Source organism: Cygnus olor, chromosome 2 (genome assembly GCF_009769625.2).
Source record: "Cygnus olor isolate bCygOlo1 chromosome 2, bCygOlo1.pri.v2, whole genome shotgun sequence".
Taxonomy (NCBI): domain Eukaryota; kingdom Metazoa; phylum Chordata; class Aves; order Anseriformes; family Anatidae; genus Cygnus; species Cygnus olor.
In genome coordinates this window covers 45,113,303-45,140,006 of record NC_049170.1, presented here as the reverse complement: position 1 = coordinate 45,140,006, position 26,704 = coordinate 45,113,303, and the positions used below count along the sequence as shown (strand labels likewise).

Genomic DNA, 26,704 nt, shown 5'->3' with positions numbered 1-26,704 from the left:
AGTGTGACACTGCACTACTGCTTTTCATTTCATATTTAACACTGTCAGTCCCAGCTTTTCCCCAAGCAATGACATCAGAAGCTGGAATCAGAGTCGTCTTTTCCTAAGCATGTATTGGGCTGGGAAATGCTGCTAATGGTCTTTGGAACATGTAAATACATATATTCACAGCTACTATAGTTTAACAGCTACAATGTGTTGAACGTAATTTTTATGGAAACATGTTTCTTTACCTGTGGTTCTGCACATCCTTAGAGCAAATTTCAGCAGCATTAAGTACAGAGGTGTTTGTTGTACAACATGTATCTTCCTCTTATCTGTGTACTAAGGGACTTGAAAACTTGACTTCATCTCCAGTCTCTCACAATTCAGAGCAAGAAGTGAATCATGGATACAAGGATTCAGAAAGCTGGCAGGAGGTAACAGTTTCCACGCATTGCAAAGGATTCTAAATAGCAAAGTGAGTGACACTGGGCTGCAGTCTTCAGCTGGAGGTGGATATTTAAAGACTAAACTTGCTGTGGGAGAAGATTCGGTTGAGATACACTTAGCTTGCACAGACTCGAAATGAAATGTGGAAAACAAAAATGTTTACTGTAGTGTGAAGAATTTTACATTAACTTTGAGAATAGATACACAAGCTGTGGCAAGGACAAAATACAACAGGACTGCAAAAACATAGAATAGAAAATACTTCGGGCAATACTAAAATTCCCATCAAATTAACAATAGAAACTGACATTTTAGATAAAATGGTGCTTTCAGAAATGCTTAGCCACCAAAACTGAAGAGTCCTAGGATTTTTACTACTACTTATTAGCATAATTACCAGACACTACTACTGCCTAACAGCTGCTGGCAAAACATGCCTGTGCCCTTTCTAGTTTTATTGAACACTTTCTCTAGGGCATACTAAAACCTCAAGTCCTTTTAACAGTTATAAAACCCCACACAGTACAACCTACGGAGAAATTTAAGAACACATTGTCAATCTACACTGGCAATTCTTTTTCTTCATGCATATTTTAAGGATGAACCCCTTATCATAACTGTCCCGAAAACATCTATCACTCCCATTTTTGAGCAATAACACTTAAAGTGCTGAAAATAATACTTCACTTCTCAGGGGAAGGGAAGGGCAAGGGGCCAATCAACTCTTTTGGTCACTGGATCACGCTTAGAGTCCAAGCCAGACTCAGGAAGGTGGCTAGAAGGGGCCTATCACTGCTGAGCATTACCATCCCGTTTCTGTCTCTTACGCCAGTTTTTATAGGCATGACAAATCTTTATCCTTTCTGTGAGCACCAAGGGAAGAGTGAAGGCTTTTAGACCCACACATGCAGCTTTCCTGTACACAAAATATTTCTACAGCTTCAGCATAATACAGACAAATACAGATGTTTAAAGAATATGCCACTTATACTCAAGAGATCCACTGTATCTAAAGAGCATTTCATTCTACAAAACTGAAGCCAAACTGCTCTCTGCAAATGTCTGGCTTGAATTTCAGACCCCCTACTGGCATGAATTTACACAGGAACATTGCTAGTTATTGCTTCAGCCAGGCTGCTACAAAACAATTTACAAAGTCTGTGAAATAGGGGCACAGCTTACCATTTGATAACTTGTCTGGCCTACAAAGGATTTACTGAATAAAAACTTCAGCCCTCAACATCAATTAGACTTCTTAGTGCAGTTTCAAATTCTTAGAGTAAACGCTTAAGATTTGGCATATATTATTGGCACAATGTTCTTCAAACACTCAGAAGTTCATGTATAAATATTTATACTCCCATTAATCAGGACAGGGCACAAGGAGGACTCAGCCAATCTGGGCAGCTTTTCTGCCTGCGCATATTCCCTCTTTGATTTTCATGCACTGAAGGGAGAGCTGCTTCATTCGATTATCCAAAGCCAGCCCCTCAGTGGAGCTGCTCCTGTTGTTGCTCCTATTCTTGTTCACTCTGTCGCTTGTCTTGTTCTCAGCCCCTTCTGCCCTATCCCCTGCAAAGAAAGGATTAAACTAGATGTTAAATCCAGATTTCATTCTGCAACTTAAGGCTCAAGCGAGTCGTCCCTCTGCAGCTTCCTTTGCCAAAGCACGCAAAAATATAGGAGCAGGAGCAAGATGCATTAACAAAACCGAAGTTGGCCTTCCAAGCCGCGCTCATCTTGTGCACTGCATCAGTAAGTTACAGTGTAAACAGACTTAGGTTGGAGTGCACAAGAACAGTGGTAATCCTCTAATCTGAATATGTCAGCAAGGGCTTGCAAAGCCTGCAAGTGGTTTCTTTTGGCACCTTATTTATTTTTTTACCCCCTGAAAAGCAGGAATTTCAGCAAGCAGGACAGCAATTAAAAATTAAACTCGAATTTTCCTTAAAATAAGCGTACCATCAGAATCCCACTGATCACTGATTTCTGAGGAACCTCGAACTGAGACTGCTGCACTGACTCTGCTGCACTAAGACAAAACTGGGGAACCTGCACAGCCAGCAGAAGAACAGTTAAAGCATTTAGATGTCATCGTTAACTGTGGGACACGCAGGGCCTTCAAGAAGTGCCTTCCCCAAGGAAGCGGCCAGAGGGTCAGAGCTCAGTGAGCTTGCGACATGCCTAGGGGAGCTGAGAGGGTTTTCCTGCTCCCTTTATAAAGCTGAAAAGCATTGGCCCAGGGCGTATCCAGCTGTGCGTACCTCTTTCAGCTTCACATTCGGGGGACGATGCACCGCTGCATTCGCTTCGGGGGCCGAGGACAGGGAAGATCATCCCAAACTCAGAGAGGGACACAGGGCTGGGCAGATCCAGGCTTCCAGGTCGCGTTGCGGGAGGAAACTGAGTGGGCACCTCACAGGGGCTCGTAGGACCGGAGCTGAAGCTGGACACCGACTGAGTTTCTGAGTCTTCTTCGGATACAAAGCTGCTGCCATTGTCATCCTCAAACACTTCAGAAGCCACTGCAATGGTGAAAGAGACATTCCCATTAGCAAACCTACTCCCTAATTAGAAGGCAGACGTAGCTCTAGGGGCAGACTGCTTCCACCTATCTTCCCACTTTTGCAGTTAAAATCCAACATAAACTCTTAATATTTCTTTTTGGATGGAGCACTACACAACAAATAATGGAAACAACAACAAACCTCGCCTGTATCATTCTCCCCAATCACGTTTGCTCCTACCTGAACTCTAACTAAAGCAAACCAAAAACTCCAAACTGACTAGATAAAGCTGCTAGCAACAGGAGGAGGAATTCATTAATGAAGGTTCTATTTTGTACTAGATACAGGGTGTAGATTTTGCTAAAAACCAACATTTTTCAGTCTCGGCTCACTGCGGGATGGGGACCTGCGAACCAAAGGCTTTCTGCACTCCAGGAGTCTCACTGGGATCAGAAGGTTTCTTACATGCATCAGCCTCTGCACAACCAAAATGTGTGCTGGAATCACACCAGTCTGAAGAAGTCCCAGAAATAGCAAGACATTTATGATGACCTGAGGTTATTTTCAGTTATATTTCCTCGCGATTCCTGCTGTCAGAGAGGCTCAGAACCAACTCGAGAGAAGAGCAGGAGCAAAGCGGCAGTGCTAACGAAATGGCTCAACGGAAATCTTTCAAAGCAGTCCTCCTGTTATCCCTGCACACCACTCGGACACAAAGGGGGCAAGTGGAGACAGCTGCCACCATGGTTATTTCAGAGATGTCCAGCCTCTTTCTGCTGCATGTTCAGATTGCAGGACTGTATTTACACATTGCAGAACTGACCGAAAAGACCAAAAAGGCTTCAAAAGCACAAAGCTGATAACCAGCATTATCCACTTTCCTGAGCCCCCTTCCATGGCATTTAGTTCTCAGAGACAGTTTGTTGTGGTTTGGATTTTGTTGTTTTGCTTTTAGATGTCAAATCCAAGACTGCAAAGTGGCCTTTCTTTTCACTTGCTGTGTTTTATCAACATGTAGGAAGCAATACAGATAACTGCAGGAGGTGAAGGCAAAGAAGGTAGGGTGAAAGAGATGTTTCCCATTACAGGAGTCATCTACTTGGCCAGGAGCGCTGACACCAGCTAGTCTACAGCAAGCAAAACTTTAACTATAGCTTATTTATTGCCATCTGAGCTTACCATGCCCCACAGGAGCATCTGCTAGGGCAGAAAACCCTTGCTGATGCTGCTTTATTTAACTCCAGCAGACAGAAACCATATATAAAAGGTATAAAAGGGCCTTGATGGAAACTTCCCACGTTGCAACATGAGAGCTTAACCTTTCGTGGCTATTTTGATTATTGTGCCCGGCAGGCTGCTAGCTCTGCCCTACCATAACCCAGTTCTATGCTGACACTAGACACAACCTGGAGTCCTTCCACCTGTATCACACTGCCCCTGAAAGGAAACCCTCGACTCTGTTACACCCAAGTCTCCTGGGAGGCCTTCTGCACAATGAAGGAGCACCTGTGGGCATCCCAAGAGCCAATCCCCATCTTACTCATAGGGACACAACCTAGGGACTTCAAGGAATTCAGAAGCCACACTGAAGCCACATCATACCAACTAGCCCAGACACCAAAATTGTTTGCTGTGACAGGAAGGTCCCAGTTCCACCATACACAGTGAGGGGGCTCTAGCACACCATGAAGCTCCCACCACTGCACAGGACTGAAGTCAGCCCAGGCCCACGGCAGCTCTGGGCACACACAGCCTCGGCACTGGTATGCACCACTGTTGACAAAGAACTGCACCTTTCGGGTGCTGGGGTCATGAAATTATGAACTCCTGCAATTCTGACCTAGACTTTTGCTTGCAGAAATAGAGCTGAAACGCAGATTGAACTGGGATTGGTGGGACAGGGCAGCAAAAAAGACTTTCTGCACCAAGAAGGGGAGAAAGTATCCAGGAGGGAAGAAAAAATGGGGCTACGTGCAATATCAATCTATCCACTTTCACCCAAAGCCAGGACAAAAGCAAACCAAATACCATGGACTGTTCCAGTTTTTGCAACCCAAGCTCCCCCAGTGCTACTAATAAGCGCATTAACCAGGCTTATGGCTTGCTCAGTTGCTGCTGTCACCCAAGAAAAACATTTCTTGTACAGAGCCCCAGTACGCTGCATTAGCACAGAGCTGTTTCTTCGCTGCCTTTGTCTGAAGCACACATGCTCTACTGAAACAAGAGTATTGGCAAGAGATCCTACAGTGCAAAGGAGCTTATCCTTACAGCCCTCCTGTGCGAGCACCACACCTCTCTGTACTACTGCGGCCACAGCATTTGTCCCTCTGCCACGGGCCTAGCACCACAAATACAAGGGCTTTATTTTAAAACCAGAGGGCTTATTTTCAAACCAGTACCGCTGCCTCAGCAAACTGGCTGAACGATCTAGAGCAGCCCACAACCGTCTCAGCCAAGTCACCAAAAACAGCCTCGGTGGCTTAAAAATTAGGATTTCAAATGCATAAGTTTTGTTCCTGCCCTACAAACTGTACAAAGAACAACAGGAAACAGCTTTTGCACTTCAGCTCATACATCTTTCCCTTGAAAACTGTCTGTCGAAGAATACAAACTCCTGCAATAACTGGTAATGTAAATTAACCAGTCCCACAACAGCCAACTAATTTCAACATTTCTTACAATGCCCACAGGATATTCCGAGACACAGAAGTGCTCTGTACTCACTTGAGACACTGTCTGACTCCAGTTTACTTGCTGACAGGTCTTCCACAGAGGTATTGCTTCCTTCAGCACCCACACCACATCCCCGGGGCCCCATGGCAGTGGACCGTCTCCTCTCATGAATCTCATCTGAGATCATCTCCAGGTTTTTCAAGGCAGTCTTATACTCTCCCTTTGCCAGGGAGAGTTTTGCCTGCAGGTCATCCACTGTTTTCTTCAGTTGCTAAGAAGGAAGACAGGTATTAGACGTGCTTTCACTATGAACGACGTGGACACACAGCATGCAGTTCCCTGTTACGTGTCCACCTCACAGGCCCCTGTTGGGCTGGCACCCCCTGGATCCCATCCAGCTACATGTCCCAGGCCATGGGCTTGACATCCCACTTCTTCCAAAACCTGAAATTCACATCTGAGTAATGTTTGAGTACTATGATCAGCCCTATGCATAAAACATGGGGCGGGGGAAATCCAGAGACGAGAAGCAAAGACAGTCAAACAGTATTTTTTCAACTCTGAAAATGAGCAGCAGGGTTCAAACAGAGTTGGAGCGCTTTTACTGCGCATGAAGAAACAAAACGTCTTTTACCTTTAAAATGTGCATAGCAAATTGTTGAAGAGGTTTGGAATGGGATTAGTCTTGTACAGAAATGCAATACGGTTATTCTTGTAGCACTTTATGTGCAATTTCAATATTTACCACAAGCAGTAAATAGTCTGAGGTGGATCTGAACTATGCACATACCTCTAGCTGGACATAGTACTTCGCCTTGAGTTCAAAATAAGGTCTGTGAAAAAACAAAGAACATTTGTTTACAACCACTGGGACAAAACACAGAGTACTAGAGTGGGAGTTGCTCTCCTCACAGCACTAACAGAGCTATGTTGTGTTTCAGTGTAATCCTGAGAGACTACTATGTAGGTGATAGAACACCTACAGGTGCTCTCAGCTTCCCCCCCCCCCCCCCCCCCCAACACATCTATTCCTTGTGGGTCTTTTGACCTAAAGAAATAGCAAAATTCCAGTTTTTAGAGCTGACAATGTAATTCCCTCAGGCCTAGATTCTGCAATATTTAAATACAACGTCCAGCTTCAGGCACAGACATCCTGTCTGTAACCAACAGCAACCTTTTCTGAGCAAATAACACTTCCCTGAGCAAACAGCACTTGCCTCTGCTGTAAATCCTACTGCAGCTGCATTGTGGACTGTGCACCAGAACTCAAGAATGTGAAACTCTGGCTTTGCAATTCTATATGCTTTTTTGGGTTGAATTCAATATACAGTCATACACAAAATAACCTGTTCTCATTTCTCTGTGGTTAGTTTATTTCATAGGTCCTATTTTTTAATCAGCCCCCCTTAACTTCGCTAGCAGCACACAGCCAAGCAAGCACTATACGATGTTGTCAGTGAGACTGATCCAGCCAAATTGCACCTCTGCCTTCCCTCTGCTGGGACACAGCCCTGCCAAGTCCGCACAGATGGACCTTCCAGGTGTAGTAAGCTGTCACAGCTGGGAGCCTGGATCCCACAGTTAAAGGGCTCCTACAGCCCCACCTCAAAGCAATGGGAGTGCAGGCATGGACAAAACGACGCCTCCCTTTCTTATCCTGGTGCCAACCGGGAGGGCACAGCCAGGCTTGAATCCTGACCTCCCACCAGCTTCCGCAAGCCTTTTGTATCAGCAAACGAGCATGTGTGCGTTTGTGTGGTGTAAATACGTATCTGTGCATGCACATATATATATACACACCCACACACAGACATGTACGAGCAGCCATGCTGGCAGGTAAGACACCCAAGCCAGGACAAGGATGCAGCACCACGACAGGTAGGAGCCCAAACACGAGCACTCTTCCTCACCCATCGCTAACAACCACCCAGGCACCCGACACCGAGCCTGAAGAGCAGAGAGCACTGCACTAGCAGGGCAGGGCCTCACATCTCCTTGGGTCACTCCTTTCTCTTACATCCGCCACCTTGTAGTTACTGAAACCAGGCCCACAACACAGCAGGGCGAGGGATATGCAGAGGCGATCGGCGTCCTTCATCACCAGTTATCTAAACCCACGAGTCATTCAAAGTGCTTTTTAAAGTAGATGACAAGAAGAGTGAAAGGCACTTTGCCCAAGTCACCAGAGCAGAAAGTGACTTCCAAGAACTGGCTAATACAGACAAGTTCATCGTCCTACAGCTCAGTGGCGCTGAGCCATAAGATCTGGTGAATGTTAAGAACATGCAGCCGTTAGCACATTCAGAGCTCGCAAGCATGGACCCAGAAACAAAATTAAAAGCAAAACCAAACCAAAACAATCCAGTAATCATCCACACATCAATTTTACAGGGCAAATCATCTAAGTGACTTTCCTCCAGGCTGTCCTGGTCTTACTTTAGAACAGTAATGCTTTAAGCATCTTAATTCAAACTGAAGCGTGGAGCAAACGCAAATTATTTTTTGCATGGAAAACAGCAATTCTGTCAGCATGTCTGCTCATGGGTTTGGGAGAGAGAGGCTGGACAACGTGATCCCAAAATGCACAGGTGTTGCAGGCAAACCTCCTGTGCCACATGGCCCAGGGAGGAGAACAGAGCAGTTTGCTGTTATTAACTCCTCCATGAAAAGCAGCTACCTGCCAGTTATGCCCTGCAAGACAAGCAGCTGCAAATTCAACAGCCTCAGTTCCCAGTTTATGTAGCCACTTGACAGCACTAATGTTTTCTGCTCAGTTTCAGTTTTCCTTTGTGTGAAAATTGCAATGCTGCGAGACAGGTCACCTTTCCAACATCCCTAGGTAGTATGACTTCAATACATCCACAATAATACACCTGCTTACGCCATTCGACATCTTCCATTTTGATACTAGGTTACAATAATTGGTGTTTCTCCTTTTTGGAGAGAAACTCCAGAACATCCTACCTAAGTGGTTTATGCTGTCATCCCTGCTGTGAAACAAAAGGGAATACATTGGGATCCCTCCACACACCGGTGAAAATCTCCTTATTTTGAAGAAAACAACACAACATCATCACTGCAAGGGTAGTTTCAGCAAGAAAATGAAGACTTAAAAGACAAATCACACAAGAGGCAGTTGATGCATCAGGCTCAGCACTATAATCATTATAAAAAAGGTATAGAAGAGCCCACTGACAACTTACCAGGGCCTTTACTTTAAATCTTATTGTAAGAAAGAAACTCCTGGTAGCCAAACCACTTCTCAGATATTGCTCTTATCTACAGGAATCTGTCATTTCGTGATCTGATGATATTTTTGCACGGTCCCTGTGCAGTGCCAGACAAACAGCATGCAACTCATTCTAGGAAGCCACTTTGCTATACTGTTTTAGCAAACATGCCTGGATCTTCTTTGAGAAGTGCTAACCCTGTCTTGAATTGAGCAAACACCAATCAAAATAGACTTTTAGTTGACCAATTTCATGAAAAAATCATTTTTAAGATAGAGGGATTAAAAGCTAAACACAGCAAGCAGATTGTTTAGACAAGCTACAGTCTGGAACTATAAAGAAAGACTGCGAAATATAAAGAGGATTAAGAATTGGTTGTAAACAGGGCCAAAATTTTAAATGGATTCTGAGCAAAAAGCTGTTTTATTTCTCTGCAACAGAGCAAAACTGCTCATCAAATGCACACACATTTATTCGTGACATTTACTGTTTAGCTATGCTCTCTGAAGTCTATTTCCTTCTCCAAGAACAATTCTCACACAGCTTTGCTACGGTAGCATTAGGAAGTAAACAAGTCTGATGTACAGCATGCTACTCTGATGCAGTCTCACACTTTTCAGGTTTCTGTCACTTGCCTTGTTGCCTTCCTAACTAAAAATAAGAACTAAATCGCAAAAAAAAATCCTAAACTGCAAAACATCCACGCACAGAGCTCTGCAGCTCTGTAGGCAGCATCTACGTGAAATCCCATATGCCTGTTTCTCAAGTCACACGTCACGAAAGGGTTCAATGCACAAGAACACAACTAAGAACATACCCAGAAAACTTTTCTTATCTCACTTAGTTCACCAATCTATCAAGTCGGGTGCTTCAAAAAAACACTTAAGATGACAACAAATGCAAGGACAAATATTCTTCTACCAATTGTCTTGTAAAGGGCAACACATTTTCACGAGTTTCAAAAACCCCACAGAATCAGTATCTCCTATAAGCAGACTTGATCATTAAACTCATCTCCAAATGTGAAACCTACTTTGATTTATTGATGGCTCTTTTCAGCTTCTTCTCCAGCTGTTTCATCCTTCCCATGGCGGCGTTGTATTTGGCTGCAGTCTCCTTGTGAACCAATTCACTTCTCGTTTTGGTTTGTTCCGCCTCCATGACCTTCAAGGGAGAAAAGACAATGTTCAAGTATTTGAGTAGCAAGACTCAGTGATCGTTTTGCTTAACAGTATCTTCATAATCTCTCCAGTCAGGAGAGGGCTGAAGCCCAACCACAGGGGTGAGAGAATTGAAACGCAGTTCAGGCTGTCCCCTCACCATAACCACCAGTCACCAGAAAACAGCAGAAGACAGCATGTCCAACGAGACAGCCTGCTTGCAGGAGGATAGAAAACTGACTTTCCTCTTTAAAGAGTTGGCCAGCCTCAAACCATGCTTTCAACATCGAAAACACAGAGGTTTGGGCCACGAGCTGACCCCCTATAATGCGGGGGGGGGGCAGTTGATGATACACTGATGACCAGCCCTGTAACACGCATCAGTCCCAGGGTGTCAGCCACTTTCCATGGTGGCCCTGAGCCTTACCCAGCCATCCAGGCTACTGCACTACACACAAGCTAGCAAGTTCTTCAAGCAGCCATTTGTTCAAAACTTCATAAATAAACACTCACTGCCAGGGCATTTTGAAGCAATGAGGAGGATTCTGCGAAAGTTCTGCGAAAGCAAGAGGAAATGTCCTTTCATTAGCTGCTCTGCTGGCATCTCATAGTTGTGCCTTCCCAGAAATTCTATCCAGGGTACTTTTATTTTTGCAAATTTGAGCTGCCTGCGGTGCAAGTCAGAAAATGCGTTTTCCTTAAACGCACTATCGGAGAGGATCCAGAACTGATTTGTTTAAAGTAATAAAACTGGTGACACCTCTCCACGGGTCTGGCAGCAAGGAGAAAGCAGGCGATTTCCACACTCCCCCTCCTTCAACTCTGAAGGCATTTGTACAAAAAAGAAAGACAGGACCTATTTTCTCCAGTACTAAATTTTCAAATATTTCAGCCCTAAAACTAACTGCTTCAAGCACATTTGTTCCAGCTGGCTTCCACCACCAGAACATGTCATCTATGCTCCTAGATTCACAGAGAGAAAAAAAATTCAAAGTATCTTTACCTTGAAAAACCTCACTCACAGCTCTGTCTTCTTGAAAGTGTCAGCCCTCAGGCTAAACTAACTAGGGAAAAAGAGCACAGTCAACTTTCACCTGCCTGGTGTGCCAGCCTGCTCCGGAGAACCGGTATGTTGTCCTTTCTGATACCTAAATAGAAGAGTGAAACTGCCACAGGCCAAAGCTGCGCTGCATCAGCAACAACTGGAAGCTCCTGCTGCCACAACTGGAGGCCACAGCTGCTCATCCGCACACACCACTTATTATTAAACAAAAGTTGCTAAAGAACTATGAGGAAGAAAGGTTTCCAAATGCTCTTCTGATTACTTAAAAATAATATACTCAACTGTAGCACTCTTCAACACATAAGCCCACTTCAAGACCCTGCTGCACATATAAATGAGGCAAAAGCTTTGGAAAAAAGGTCAAAAAAATCCATCAGATTCATAGCACACTCTCCTGCATCCTGAAAACAAGCTGCAGCCTCATCTTGAAACATTAGAAAGCTGGGCTGATGTGAAGACTTTCCCTGGTGAAATATGTCAGACAAGGCTGGTTTTAGCATGTAAGTGTCTTAAATGAAAATGCAGTCTCCAAAGGCTGCACAGAAGCTGGTTTGCCTTCTTTGTAGTGTGGTAATGAAACTGCAATTTAAAAACGCTGGAAGCTACAAAATAATGGAGCAGCTGAAATTTGCCAATTTTTAATTAGATGTCAATCCTTGCCATCCATTCTTGGGGCAAAATTAGCATTGACTTTGATACCTGGGATCAACCACCTAAGTACTACCAGCACCAGGGACTTAAAACAGGTTAGGCGTCGAGCACCATGTTGACTTTGCACATCTTTCATCTCAAACATCACAGAAATGCTTCCCCCTGCAAAACTGGGATTTGAGGATGACAGATTGTAAACACCTCAAACTATCTGACAAAACACGGAACTTGCTGCCAGCCATATACACCCACGCTCATTACCCTTTTGGGAAAGGAAAACAGGTTGTATACTTCATCCTTTTGAGAAATGGGTGATGTAAGGAATGCCATCCCCCCCGCTCCCTGGTTTTCCTATAGGCGTTGTGCTGTTGTGCTCACCTTACCCATACAATCCTGGGGAGAGGGCAGGGGCAGTGCATGCCCTTCCCAAAGGAGAGCTGCTCAAGGTGCCAGGCTGAGGACAAAGACGCAGTTCTGCAATACTTGAAGACTGTCCCACAGAGGTATCTCCATGGAGATCCCTCTACTGCCAAGATGCTTTTAAGCGTTTCATTCAGACAAGAAGGAACCACAAGATGATCCACTCCTCCACCAAAGCCAAGCAGCCTCTAAATACAGAAACTGTCAGGGCACATGGTTGGAAACAGACATACAAACCATGCAGCCAGCTTTACATTCAGGAGGTTCAATGTAAGACAAGCTAGGGAAAAGCCTTACCTTTTAAAATGTCTTAATAGAAGACAGATAAGGCTCGTGTGGGAAAGAAGGATTTTTTTTCTTTATTACACCCAGCAATACTGCTGGGGGGAAAACACATTCTTACATGGACTCCTAAACAAGTTTTTGGTCACACTTTCTGAATAAGCTGCTTTGTTTAGTTAATGTTATTGTGCTTCCACCAACAAACCTTGCTGAGGCCATCACAGATGCAATAATATCACTTCAAAAAAGCGAGAGATAAGCATGAGGATGACACCTGCCCAAATTAAGACGGCTCATAAGACCTCTCCCCCTGACACTGTACCTGCCATTCATACCCAGCAGGGGGGAAATGTACTGTTACACAGAAACACCCAGATTAGATGAGCTTCCAGCATGCCCACGCATTCACTGGACATTTCTGTAGCTCACACCTATCCTTTATCACTAGATCACCAGCTCCAGGCAGGACTCACCCTCCCAGGTAGCCCAGGCAACAGGATGCAACTATTGCAAAACAAAAAGAAAAGAAATACCATGAAGGGTATCAGTCAATTCCTCTTCCCTCCTCTACCCTCTATTTCCAACCCAGACGTCTGGGAAAGGAAGGTCAGTACAGAATATATGTTATTAGTGAATAGGTCTGCACAAGTAGCTTTGTTCCTCCCAGCCAAGAAATCTGCATGAGCTGAAGTCAAAGATGGACTCCAGGAAAATTTCAGTAACAACAGCAGCTGCAAAAGAAACATTTATCAGTGAAATTGAGCAAAGCTGACCATCTGAGCCAGAGAATTATTCTGGACATCTGTTTCTTTCTCCAAAATTTAAATTGATGACTTCTCTAGAAGTATTAGAAATAAAAGAGGTAAGCCAATGCAAGATCAGTAAACCAGAAGGGCAGAATCAATGATACAAGGGATAAAGATATTAGAGGGAAGAATAGAAACAATACTGCATTTGACTTCCAGCCTGAAGGGATGGAGAGATTAGGGCAGGGAAGGCTGTGGGTATTTTTGTTGTTTCTTTCATCGCCTTTTCCCCCCCTTTTTCTCCAAGTAGTTCTATCTGTAGGAAGTATCTCTTCTCTCCACATCATGAAGTACCCACGCATTTTACACTGACAGATGGTACTGCACGGTGTAATATCAAAGGGAGCTTCACAAGCCAAGTTATACCAAGAGGGAGCATGCCTCCTCCCTCTTCGCTCTCCCTTCACCCCTTCCTTTTAAAAATGTTTCATGATCCAGAGCCAAAACATTTCTTCTCCCTGCCAGAATTTACGAAGTGAACATATCTCAGGAAAGACTGTAAAAGCAGAGCATTTTGCAGATTGCATCAGCAATTAGATATTAGCAGTTTCTCTTGAAATTCATGCAGAATCTTCCTTTTTGCTCCAACTTGTCTCAAACTTCAGGTAACGCTCTGTTGATACTTCCCTTTTGTACATACTTATGTACAAGAATGGTTTTCTATGGGAGAATAAATGCCAAGATCTCTGCCCTTCATCCCTCCAAAACCTTCCATCCTTTGGCCCTCACATAGCACGGTGCTCTGCACCACAAACTACAGCATCATGACCACAGGTACTAGCACAAACACATCACTTCCACAACCAAAACATATTCTCCAAATTTTAAAGATAAACTGTAATTGCCTAAAACACCGGTAAGCCAACGTTTAACAGCAAACAGCACTTCTTCTCCAGGCAGCTTAAGAGCTCATCAGACCTGCCTACGTGCAAGCCAGGTGACTGCATTTCCATTATAATCAACAGAAAATTCACCTCACGGGGCACATCCTCATCTGGTCACGCAGATTGTTCTCCAGACACCAACAGCTTGATGATCAGACTCCCTTTGATCACAAGGGAATTTTAAGCAGCTAACTCAGATGTACAAAGTAAGGTTCTGGACACCTAAAACTGATGAGCTAAATCCCAGCCTAAGTGTCATTACAGCCATATCAGATCTGTTGAGAAATGGACTTTTAGAAAAAAACACATGAATTTATCCAAAAACATACAGCAGGTTAAGAGCCAAGGAAGGAAAAGAAGCTGCCTGACTTGCAGGATCGCTTCACAGCCCTGCGCTTCTCTGTGGTCAGCACATAGCTCAAGCACATACACTTGCAGGGATCAGTTGCATCTTCACAGGCAGACTGGCATCTATTTAAACACACAGCTTCCTTTGCTTTTTTGGAAACCTAGCTCAAAATACAAGGTAAAAAAATTACTGACACCCCGTACTCCCTGTACCTACTCATGCTGGATGTCTGCTCTGCAAATAAAAGTATCTTCCACACGTCCTGCTTCCAACCCATCCAGGAGAGGCAACGTTTCTGCAACATTTCCATTTCTAATCAGTTTACACAGATGACTTCTCTATTTCAGTGGATACAAAAGGCTTGCTTACAGAATCCTGTTAGACTGCTGAATTAGAAATAGCAGTATTAGCAGCTTTTTAATCCATGAAGAAATCAAAAAGCAGTTACACCGTGCAGCCCTTAGCTCCACTTCCTTCCAGCAAGGGTCTGCAAACAGCATTTCCTGCTCAGTGCCCTGGAATACAAGTCTTCGTCCACAGCCACTAGGTCAAGTGCAAAAGCAACCTGGCAGTATTTCCATAAACATTTATATTTAAAAAAAAAAAAAAAGAAAAGTGTCTCATTTGTTCTCTTGCTTACCCTTTTCCCTTATGTTCTTGCACTGTTTGTCAGCTACCAAGCTGTTGTAGGGCTCGGATTTGTTCCAAATTTTAGATTAATTTAATAGGGCCTGCTACCTCTGCCTTAAAATAGCAAATAAAAACACTTTACTCTTGCCTGACATCTCTACCAATATAAAAACAAGTGAATTAGTAACCCACTTCTGACATTTGGCCCAGAGATGCTTTTCTACACGTGATTCATTGCTGTACAAAGCACAGCACAGGATTATTCTGTCCAATATATCTGTCACTTACAAGTACAGGCAAAAAACCTTGCAAATCCAAAAAAAGGTTAGTGCAACTAAAGTTGTTTTTAGCACTTTCTCCAAGAGTGATTTTGCTATGTGGAAACAGAGGAATTCTTTTTTAAAGCCCAGCCTTCACCCTTAGTAACATTACTTAGCATTAGTAATTTCTAATGTAATTAACAGCTAATGATCTGAGTATGCAAGAACACCAACAGCCAAGAGGTACCTTTGTTCTATGAGATCTCATCTGCCAACTTGTTTTCATTCATGGCTTGGTAGGGACTAATGATGTTTTCTGCTCCTTGAGCCCCCAGCTATTTTGTTTACCTCACTGAACCCTAAGCACTCCATTAAGTGCATGCACTGAAACCAAGAACACATTCACTCTGTTCCTAAAAGAGGATATAAAAGTCAGTCAGCGCTCCAAAAAACTAATGCCAGATCTGTTCAGTCAACACTTCCAACAGTATTTTATTTTTATTTTTCCCCTTGTTGGCTCTGCCCCTAGCCTTGAGATCCCCAGCATGGCTAATGAAAATCAGGAGACAAACTTCCATGTAATTCTTTTGAAACCTACTGTATCCTGGAAAGGCACAGATACATGCGTTCTGGGAACTCAGTTTACCCAGACTATTTTAAGCACCAGCAAGAGTAGGATAACACAGTTTCCATCCAAGGAGCACTCAGCTGCTCTATACAATTCAGCCCGTGCCTAGGAGATTGTACATCTGCCGTGTATAAACATAAGGTTCCTATTTACTGCTCAGCTGCAACAATCAGAGACGTCACGGTTTGAATCTGCCCTCTAACAACTAGATGTTTTGCACTCGGTGATGATAAACGTGAACACCACCAGCTCCACATAACACTGTGAGAAATCACCTTCTGCTCTAAGTCACTGGGTCTGCAAATCTCAGGTGTAGTCCTCTTGGCTGCAGACTGTCAGGGAAGCACTAAGGGTTGTAGAAGGACACTGGGATCCCCTAGAAATATCCAAGGAAAAGAGGAATCCACTTAAACTCTCGAGATGCCCAGCACTTTTTTCCTTGTGCACCACAACGCAGATTTTCATTATGTCAGCTAGAGAGAGGCAGCTGATATGTGGTTGCCATCACTCCCCGCCACATCTCAGCAGTTCAGAAGCCAGAAGCTCTAAGCAACTCCTAAACTCCTTAAATGCTTCCAGACTTATTACCTATCTGCTCTTAGAATCAAAGATTGTGTATGCATTTCTGGACTTTGCTCATATCAAACAAGGATAACAACTAGGGAAAAGTGACAGCTGCTGGTGTCTTGGTGCGCACACAGAGCACGAAGTTGGGTCTCACTTCAAAAATGCACAGTGGGTACCAGATCTGCAAATGCCTTATGACAAGGGGGACAGTAACACAAACAATACCCTGGAGTATTTTTGTGTTTTATTTATTTATATGCCAGGTTTTCCATTTCTCCCCTACACAGCCAACATCCTTTTTGTTCCCTGTTTCGTCTTCTGACAGCTGGTTTTTACAATTCACTCTGAAATAGAGGCTTTTTTATAACTGAGAAGCTTCTGCAACAGAACAGAGCTAACACATTGAGGACTGCAAGACAATACGAGCATTGTACGGCACGCTTACTACATTTGGAATAGCAAGCTCAGCTTCACTGGCATATCAGGGGAGCTCTGACAGAACAAAGGTTTTTAACTTAGATTTTTGTTTCTTTCATGTTAAAAAAACCTTTCTGCATTTTTTTTTTTAAACAGACAAGCAAAAAAAAAGAGGCAAGGCAAATGACAGGGAAGATCTTCTTGACAGCTGCTGAAATGAATACTGCCTTTCATTGTTAGAGCATCTTTTCTGTAGATTCAAAAAGACCTTACAAAGAAGGATAAGATCTTGTCTAAATTTAAAAGACAATTTGTAACAGAATAGTGTGCAAGCTTAAAATGCAACACACATTCTTGAGTAATTCCACATGCAGACACACTCCAGAAAAACATTGTCTTGTTGAAATTTACTCCATGCTGAGAACAGGTTATACTAAAATTGGAACATATCCCTGGTACTCCACAGTCAGGGTTTCCATAACAAATGCATTCAGGAATATCCAACCCTATGCAATTATTTTGGCATAGCTCCAAACGCAGATATGCCTGAAGACATTGTTTGTTCCTATTACGTAGACGGGGATTTTTTTCTTTTGAGAGCCACTTCTCTAGCTACCAGTAAGTCAGATAGAGAATGACAGTACTATAGTTTGTCCCAGTAGCAACCCAAATGTCTCAGGCTTCACTTCCTACATGTCACGCATCCGGACCAACAGAAAAATTTGGTCTTTCACAAACTAGCACCATGTCCTAAAGGAGGAAAAAAATGTGGAAAAGACAGATGCTGAGGCAAGCAACTTTGCATTTATATTACCCTCTGAGTAGCATGGTTGAGCATCTCTTGCCAGGCAGAGTCAAACTGACGTTTGTCATCCTCCAGTAGCCTCTGCTCAGCAAGTGAAATGGTCTCCTTTGCAGCACGCAGCACTTCAGTAGCCCTCTGAAAATCCTGAGTCGCTCTCTGAGCTTCCAGCTGTGCCTAAAGAAGGAGAAAACGGGATTAGAGACAAAGGAACTCAAGTCATGTTTAAATATCTACCAGGCTAATCCTAGGACTTTAAAAACACTTACTCCAGTGTTACTGTTTCCCAACCATTTGCTTAGAAGTGACACACATTACCTCACTGCAGTAAATACTGCCAAGACACCGGTTCCCACCCAAACAGGTAATTTGCAAAGAACTGTCTCATAGTGTTTATAGTCAAAATGCAAAGCTGATGGCCTACAAATAAACACCTAGATGAGTGATTAATAACTTATGATGTAGGTTTAATCACTGAGAAACAAAAAAAATGCAATAGCAAACTTGTAGCATGTCAAGAATACACTGAGAAAGGCACTCCCTCAGTTTGGTCAGGGTAGATTTTTATCTGGTGGACCATTAATCATGCTGAGGAAATGTTTTGCAAGTATTACATTGCTATAAAGCATAAACAACTTTTCCAAGAAGGTAGCAGTTAGTTCTTTGGATGTTCTTCTACTTTGCTATCCCTGGGACACAAGTGGTACAGCAAGCCCCCAGTACACAGACACAAGGGTAACCAAGGGAATTTGTAATGCACATAAAACACTGATAAAGGCCCTGCTGTGCCCTTTGGAAACTGCTGTTATTTCAGCAAAATAACAGCAAGTTTGAGCTTGAAGGAAATGTTTTTGAACATAAAAACAGGGGAGAACAGACTCTTCTGGCGAAGAAGAGTTGCCATGAGAGCAAACACTGCTCCACAACAATATAAAACGCGCCCAACAAAGCAAACACAGCTTAGCAGCCATCCCATCAATGAGCTGGGATCTCTCTTACTCTGAACCAAAAAGTAAAGTAAAACATCTACTAGAGATTGCATTTACAGACCACCAGCATCTCTCCTGAAAGCTTTAAAGGAGCTCTCGCAATATCTGGACCCCACTCCAAACAGCCCTCAAGATGCTCACACCTCATCTCCCAGGCTGGAGCCACTTCTGTTTTCCACAGCCAAGTGTCAGCCCCCCCAGAGTCACTAACATAGCACTAAGCCCTTGCCTATTCAACCCAAAAAGGGAGAGGAGCCAAGAAGGCAGAAATAATGCCAGACACGCTGCAGGCTTCAATAGCATCGCAGTGACAAAAGTTGTAATAGAGACTACAGAGTTCAGCAGCCTGCAGTGTTGCACTCGAGCATCAGCAACGTGTTCTAAATGTTCAAAATGGGTGACTTTGTGATGAACAGACAAAGAATCTCCACAAACAAATGGCCAGTGTTCAGTGCTTGCTGGCTTTGTTGTTGTTTTTTCTTTTTGTCTGGTTTTAAATAAGATTGAGATGTTCTCTCTTTTTATAGTTATCACTGAATTGTCAGCAATTTTAACATTCAGGCTTTCAAAAGTGCACATTTCACATTGCTTTCCTTCATCAGGTCTTTTTTTATTCAAAGTTTTGTGGTCATTTGCTATTTTTCAACTCTGTCAGAAGTTTACTGCAACTCAAGTCCTTTTAAGGTTGACAAACAAATACCTCATTTAGCTGAAAATTAAAGTCTTTACCTGAGATTTCTACACTATATTTTATATGTTTCATAAATTTATAAGTAGTGGTTTTGAGCTGTTTTGCACTGACATAAAGCCCTCCAAACATAAGCTTCACAATTGATTAACTGAACATTGAGCACAATGAAGACTGTTTTCATTTACACTTCAATGATTTATTTTTTTTAAATAAACTGGAAATTACTGAGTTTATACCTATGGGAAATGTCTCTGAGCAGCCATGACTGACAGAACAAAATAATGAATAAACCTTTGCATGTCATGACACACAGAGAAGGACGCTGAGGCTGCAGCAGAGGAAAGGACTCACATACAGAATACAAAACTGAGGAAGATGAAGTCTTTCACGAATAAAGGAAGAGGCTTCGGTGTAAAGGAATGGTGGTCATTTGGGAAGCAGCCAAAAATCCCTGACACAAAACGGGAAATAAAAAGAATATCAACACATTTCTCCAGCTAACAGCTGGCTATACATCCTCAACACCAGCTGCAAATACCTTCACACTTCAGATGCCATCGTTACTTGTAAAGGTAATGGAAAAAAAAACACCCTTCCCTCCCTGCCCCATGGCAGGGTGGAGACGAACACCTAATTTAAACACAAGTCTCGAAAGGAAATAAAGCACACTAAGTCTCCCTTATGATGTCCTGAAATAGCAGCAAGCTCTACTTCCTTCCTTCCCTTACCACACAGAAAGGTATTTCACCCCAAAGTGACTGTGGAAAAATGAGTTCCGTGTCAGAGGTCTTTCAGCTATTAGGAGTCAAGGGGGGGGGGGAAATCAAAGTCGTCACAGTTGGAGCAATGATTTCCTTTCAGCCTTGGTCCTTGATGCAACTCCTTCTGAAGCGGCTGTTGTTTTCCACAGAAGAGAAGTTCATCCAGCTGTGCCCTTTGCTGCTTTCAGTCAGCTTACACATCTCCATCTTATCTGAAGTTTTCATTAAGAGCCAGAACGTTAAAGTATGAATTTCCACGCAGGTCTGCACATCCCAAAGCGGCACTGTTCTTTGAGCCACTTAATATTAGCCTAGTGCAAATCCATGGATATGGTCTTTTAGAAATTCTAACAAAAAAAAACACACACCGATACATGACGTTTCCCTACCACCCCAGTCACCAGTTGCCTGTTTCCAACCTGTTAATGCAATTTACAAATTCAGAATATACCTGGTTAAAGAATATTTTGATTTAGCCACTAACATAAGCCCTGGTAACCACCAAGCATAGAAAAGCTTTCTGAGGATCTTTAAATGAGGCTTAACCTAAGCTTTTAACAAAGGACACAGAAGAGACACAGAAGAAGCCTAAATCGTAGTCCCCAAAATATTCTCTACTGAATACTCTGAAAATTCAGAACTCTTTTCTCTTCCAGCAAGCTCAATCCATGCTAGTAAAAGCATCAAATACAAATAAATGTCAAAAGCTTTCCATAAAAATAGTTTGAGCCAGAATTTTAAAAAGCAAAATGAAACGCAAGACTCCGGTAACAGCCTGCACCAAGTGCTGAGGACACGGGGAAGAACTGTGCCAGAACAGAACGGATTTTCATGGAAGATCATCCCAGAGGGAGGCAGGTCCCAGCAACAAGGCCGCCAAAGCCCAGTCCCAGAGGAGGCTTCAGCTCCACGGCTCTCCCACTGCAGGCGAGGGCCTGCCCGCGCAAGAAGCTCCTTGCAAATGCAGGAAAACAGATTGGCGACCCATTCCTAGCGCAGGCAGAACTGCACCAGCAAGTCTGTTTTCGAAACTCGAGTAAAACCAGATCCCAGGGGCAAGAGGAGCCCAGGAGAAGTACAGTTTTCTCACCGTAACTGCATCAGCACTTGAAAGTTTCTGTTGGCACAGACACCCGGGTCAGGGATCAACACATCTAAGCCAGCAAAGAGTCTGCAGAGCATTAGGAGCCGAGTTTCCAAATCCCTAAGGAAAACAACGCCTAATGGTAGCTTGCAGTACTAGCAGCTTTTTTGATGAAGCCTCTAAAGCACAGCAAGAAAATGTTCTTTATGATAAGAAAACCAGAAGCTAAATCTACAATTCAGCTAGACTTTTAGTTGTTTGGTATCTCTAGCACCTGGACGTGTAGGACATTTAAGAGCTGAAGCTGAAAACAGGCAGGCCCATAATTCTAGCCACATTCAGTTTTGTGCCTGTAACAGCATGGGCAAATGGAAAGCTCAAACAGAAACAGACCTAAATACTCTCAGCTCTATTTGTTGAATGTTAGTCAACAAGGCCGGTTTGAAAACACTACTCTGGAACACAAAATGTTTTTTTACTTAAGCAAAAGAGTTAGTCCAAATAATTTCGTTTCAACAGTTATCTGAAATCAGCGTGCAGTCTCATTTTAAACAACTTACTGATTGCCTGGTAAAGAGAAAAGCTAAATGATAGAGTAAAGAGAGATACATTAGTCATTAGAGAAACATCAACAGGTCTGTGGTTTTGCCGATCTGAAAAGGGATACTCAAACACTTTTTGGTTAGTACAGTTACTCAATAATTAGCCTTCATTTAAAATTCCCTCCAGCACGTACGAGTTTTTTCTGCACCACTACCAACAGACTGCTCCCACAGTCCCAATCTCAAGCCTACCAGTCACTCAGCTTGATGGAAGAGGTCATAGCCATGCTCCTAGGAAGGCTGGGGACAAGTGGGATGTCAGCTTTCTGCCTGTTACCCTTGTCGGTGCTGCCTGATAGAAATTAATCAGCATAAAGGCGAGCATCTCTTTCAAAAGTCAGGAGCTCGACCAGCGAAACCCCTAACTGAAGAGGAGAAAACCTTCACATCTTGGGAACTGGGGAACCTGTGCCCCAGCTCTCAACCCCACAGTGACCAGAAGCTCATTGCACCTGGTCACCAGAACTTTGTGCCAGGAAGTGTAAGTGAATGTTTTGACCACTACAGACCCTTCCCCTATTAGCGTAAAGCATGGGACCCCTTGAGAAATGCAATTAAACAACCACCCAGACCTCAGCTAAGGAAAATCCCACTGTCACAGCAGCCTCCTGGACTTGTCCACACCAGCAACCTCCTCTCACCAGCTCATCTCCCTCGCCTCAACATGCAGAGCCTCAAACTTCCCAGCCAGCTCCCAAATACTCAGAAGCAACATGCAGTAGTAGCAGCATTCACAGAAACCAGTGGAGCTCTGTGATAAAAAAATACATCAGCTTTTAAAATTAATAACAATGTAAAATTAAAGGGATACCAACGGGGGTTCGTAATTACAAGCTATTAATTTATTGCTGTAATGAGGTCCCTTTGGGGAGATATGATGAGCTCTCCTTTTTGGGAGATACATCCTCATGGGCAATTCCCCTCCGAGTCTACACAGGGCCCTGCAGAGAAGGGAGCCATGCCCAACTGCTGGATTACGCTTTTAGCTAAAGATAGCGATGAAAACAGAAAAGGTAGGCTGTGGCGAGCATGTAGAAACACCACCTTTTTAACAGAGCCGAGCAAACAGAAACGCCACCTTTTTAAACAGGGCCATTCTTCTGGAATTGGCAGCAACACACAGACGTACTTTCAGGCCAGCACAGACACATCAGCTTGTCCATTTTCAAAGCAGAAAACCCTGTACTCTTTAATTATGAAATACAATTTTCTCTTCGGTCCACTTAGCTTTTATTGCCCCAATCCCCATCTGTAGTCAGAGCCCTTGCCCAACTGACCTAAGAGAGGATTTTTTCCACCCCACAACACACAGCTTGAATTTTCTGTTTTAACATCAATCAGGACACATACTCCTCTTCCTCATTTCATCTAACCTCCCAGTTTCTGTTGCTGTCCACATAGTTATACAAGACTGTGCAGTTTCTCTTTCACAATGGCTTTCAACGAAGGTGAGCTTTTTCAAGCATTTGCAAAAATGGCTTTTCATTTTGAATAGGTTCACTTCATCACTTGCTGCCAAGATCATGACAACTGCTTTATTTCAGCATTTCTGTGCTTTGCCAATAAAAGACATGACAAATTTCTTCTGTGAAATGATTATAAGCTGGAGCATGAAGGGAACATTAGCTGCTCAGAACAAGGCAGCAGCAAGCCACACGCTGGCCTAAGGCCTTTGCTCTGTAAGGCTCTTTGTCTGTAAATGTGAAACCAATGTCTCTCTCATTCATTACTCTTCAAAACAATAGCTTAATTGCCACCAGCAAAACTTACTTGCTTACTACAAAACAGATAATGACTTAACTGGCTTCCAGTCATGCTCTTCAGAAGCAAGTAAGTTTCAGATGTTTCCATTCTGGCTTGCTCTCATTCATTTAACAATATCCCATGGATAATTCGCTGTGTAAAGTACAACATGCTTTAAAACAGGAACTTTCCTCCATCAATTGCCTATCAGAGTTGCCAGACCCTGTTTTACTAGCACAACCTGCGCCTTCAGGGATCGCTCTTACCCTGGTGGCTGTGCTGCCATGTTCTGCACAAGCTTCTCTCAGGGACGAAGACACCAGGACCACCACCACTCTACTTTGGCATCACCTGGCTTGCTCACTACTGCAGTGGGTTCAATAATTCAGAAACCTACAAGGTGAAGGCACAAGCTCTCACTGCAGCAGAGTAAGTAGCCACCAAGTGCTGCTGTTTGGCCCCCATTTTCCTGTAACAAGCAGAGCAGCCCAAACATCAACATGTTTGGCATCCCAATACCAACCTCAATACCAACGCAGCTGCACCCCCAGCAAATCTGCGCATGATGAGAAGTTAGAAGAGGTGGTGGAAAGGACAAATGGCAGAACCTGAACCCAGTGGGACCTTGTGAAACTCGACCGGGCCAAAAGAAATCTCACGAGGCTCAACAAAGAGAAGTGATGAGTCTTGCACCTGGGGCAGAATAACCCCATGGCCAGCACAGACGGGAAGTTCAGCCCAGCCAAAAAGGGACCTGCCCGTTACAATGGGTGCCAGGCTGAAAAAGCTGACTGTGCTCTCCTTGCAAGTACGGCAAACCATGTCCTAGGCTATGTTACAAGGACTGTCAGCTGAAGCTGTCAGATCATGGGAAGTTACCACTGCCCCCTACTCAGTGTGGAGGTTCCACACTGAATAGTGTGGAACATCCAGTTTTGGGGCCCTCTGTTCAAGAGAGATGTCAAGACACTGTTCAGGGTCCAGTGAAGATCTATCAGAACGGTCAGAGCCTATAACAGCTCCTGCAAGGAGTGCTGAGGGATGGGGGCTGGCCTCTCCCTTGCTAGACCAAACTAGGGAACAATCAGATTAGCTGCCAGCTAAAATTTGATGAGGAGCTGCCAAAATTGTTGAGTCGAATGAATGCTTCTCAGCAGCAGCCTAAGGTATAACATGAAGCAACAGCCACAGCCTGGAGGTTCAGGCTACACACTGAAAAAAAGTCTTTTCTACAAGAGGGACAGGGTGACCCTCAGACAGGTTACCCAGAGAGGCTATAAATCTTTGTCTCTGGAGGTTTTCAAAACTTGGCACAGCCACGGCTGATGTAATCCAGCGACAGTGACAGTACAGCTTTGAGCGGGAGGTTGGATCAGATGACCTCCAGAGGTCCTGTACAACCTGCACTTCTGTCAAATACCACATTTTATTTTTTTGTCAAGCAGTGGGAAATCAACAACACAAAGAGCACAGTTACAAAAAAGACCCTGATGCTGAATGTTTTCCTAGATTCTCAGACCCACGCATACAATTTCTTGAATAATTGGAATAGTGATGGGGCTGGGACACTTTAAAAAAAAAAAAAAAAAAGACCGTGACCTTCCTTTCCCCTCTCCCTACAGACTAAAAACCCCAAGCCAAACCAGAACTGTGAGTTTGTCAAAAGACAGAAACCCCTTCTTGCTGTAGGCTATGTACAGATGCTTATAAACAACTTATAGAAATCCAAAGCCTCTGGAGTGACCTCATTTTGGCAGATCCAAGGCTTTTTGTGATATATACTAATCTGTGATGATTGTCTGCATTACTGACAGAAAATGCAGTCTCTCAAGAGTCTGAAACACCCTTGTATTCTTTAAGCTGATTATCGAAAAGCTATGAAACCACACGGGTTAGAATTTACTTTTTTAAGAATAGGTTTGAAGATTTTTATTCGTGTGGAGGAAGGGAAGAGGCAAGGGGAGGGGGAAAAATAAGTCTTGCTAAAGCTTTCTGAAGCACAAACCATTTCCTTCCTGCTGCATAACCAATGAAATGCCTGTGGAATACAATGACCAGATGTCTCGTAGTTTCTGCTTTCGATTAGGTGTCTTTTTCTTGTGCTAGGCTTTCTGGTGCTGTTCACGCATCTACCTCTCTTCTTCTAACAGCTTAATTGTTACACAACTAACCTGACTTCTGGTTGAGTCAGTTTGTTTTCCTGGTAAACCTGGACTACAAGAAGGCCCAAGAGATAAGAGCAGACCTACAAGGCATGTTGCTAAAGTTAGGTGATGTGCGTAGCTCCCCTAAGACAGGCTCACAAGCCATATTATTCCAAGAGATAAAAGGCTCAGGGCGTCACCAGCAGCTCACTTTGTTAACTGTTCTGTTACCAGCATGCAGGTAGGCGTCCTCAAAAAGGGACTCCTACCTCCCTTCTTTGGGAGCTATAGAAAGAAACAGGAAAGAAAATACCTAAGTATACAATACCAAGTTTTGGCCTTCCATCCTTTTTTCAAGAGGTTGTTGCGAGTTGCTGGTGTGTCTGGAGTTACCCAGCCTAGTTAACTAGTCTACAGCACCAGAATATGCCAAATTGTTCATGCTAACACCATCCAGATACAGCTTTCTTGGGCACTCATTGCCATCTGCCTGCTAGTTGTACAAAATTATAGAGCTGCTGCCTGCTGGAAGAAGGGATCATAGAACACATCCAGGTTTTTCTCTCCAAGGTATAATCACCTTATTAAGAAAAATATCAAGACAAGCCCTCAGAACGCAGCTGAGTGTTGGGAGGAGGGTTAGGCAGCGACTCAGTGAGTCCAGGGCTTACAGCTGGTTTCTAGGTTTACAGACACCCTGCATGCTCATCTGCGCCTGGCAGCAGCCTTCTCGGCTGAAATTAAATATAGAAGCAAGGAACAAACTCCCACAAATACACGCTGCTAGATTCACACCGCCTGCCTTAATGGATCTTGCTAATTAACCAAGATAATAAATGCTTAGTGGACATGGCAGAAATATGCAAGAGAAACACTGGATCACTGTCTTACCTCATTGCCTCCAAAGCAGCAAATGTTTGCTCGCAGAA

At 43.6% G+C, this 26,704-nt stretch overlaps 1 protein-coding gene across 2 annotated transcripts in view; it reads right to left on the bottom strand.

Moving 5' to 3' along the window:
* Nucleotides 1–568: 568 nt before the first annotated feature.
* Nucleotides 569–26,704, bottom strand: part of SH3BP5 (SH3 domain binding protein 5) — a 48,662-nt gene continuing 22,526 nt past the window's right edge. For both annotated transcript variants that reach the window (XM_040548397.1, XM_040548398.1), the window contains exons 4-9: nt 17,774–17,938; nt 9,876–10,006; nt 6,403–6,445; nt 5,664–5,883; nt 2,697–2,957; nt 569–2,004 (exon numbers count right to left, since the gene is read on the bottom strand). In XM_040548397.1, coding sequence (XP_040404331.1) covers nt 1,823–2,004; nt 2,697–2,957; nt 5,664–5,883; nt 6,403–6,445; nt 9,876–10,006; nt 17,774–17,938 — 1,002 coding nt within the window. In that variant the 3' untranslated portion in view covers nt 569–1,822. The remainder of the gene's footprint in view (nt 2,005–2,696; nt 2,958–5,663; nt 5,884–6,402; nt 6,446–9,875; nt 10,007–17,773; nt 17,939–26,704) is intronic.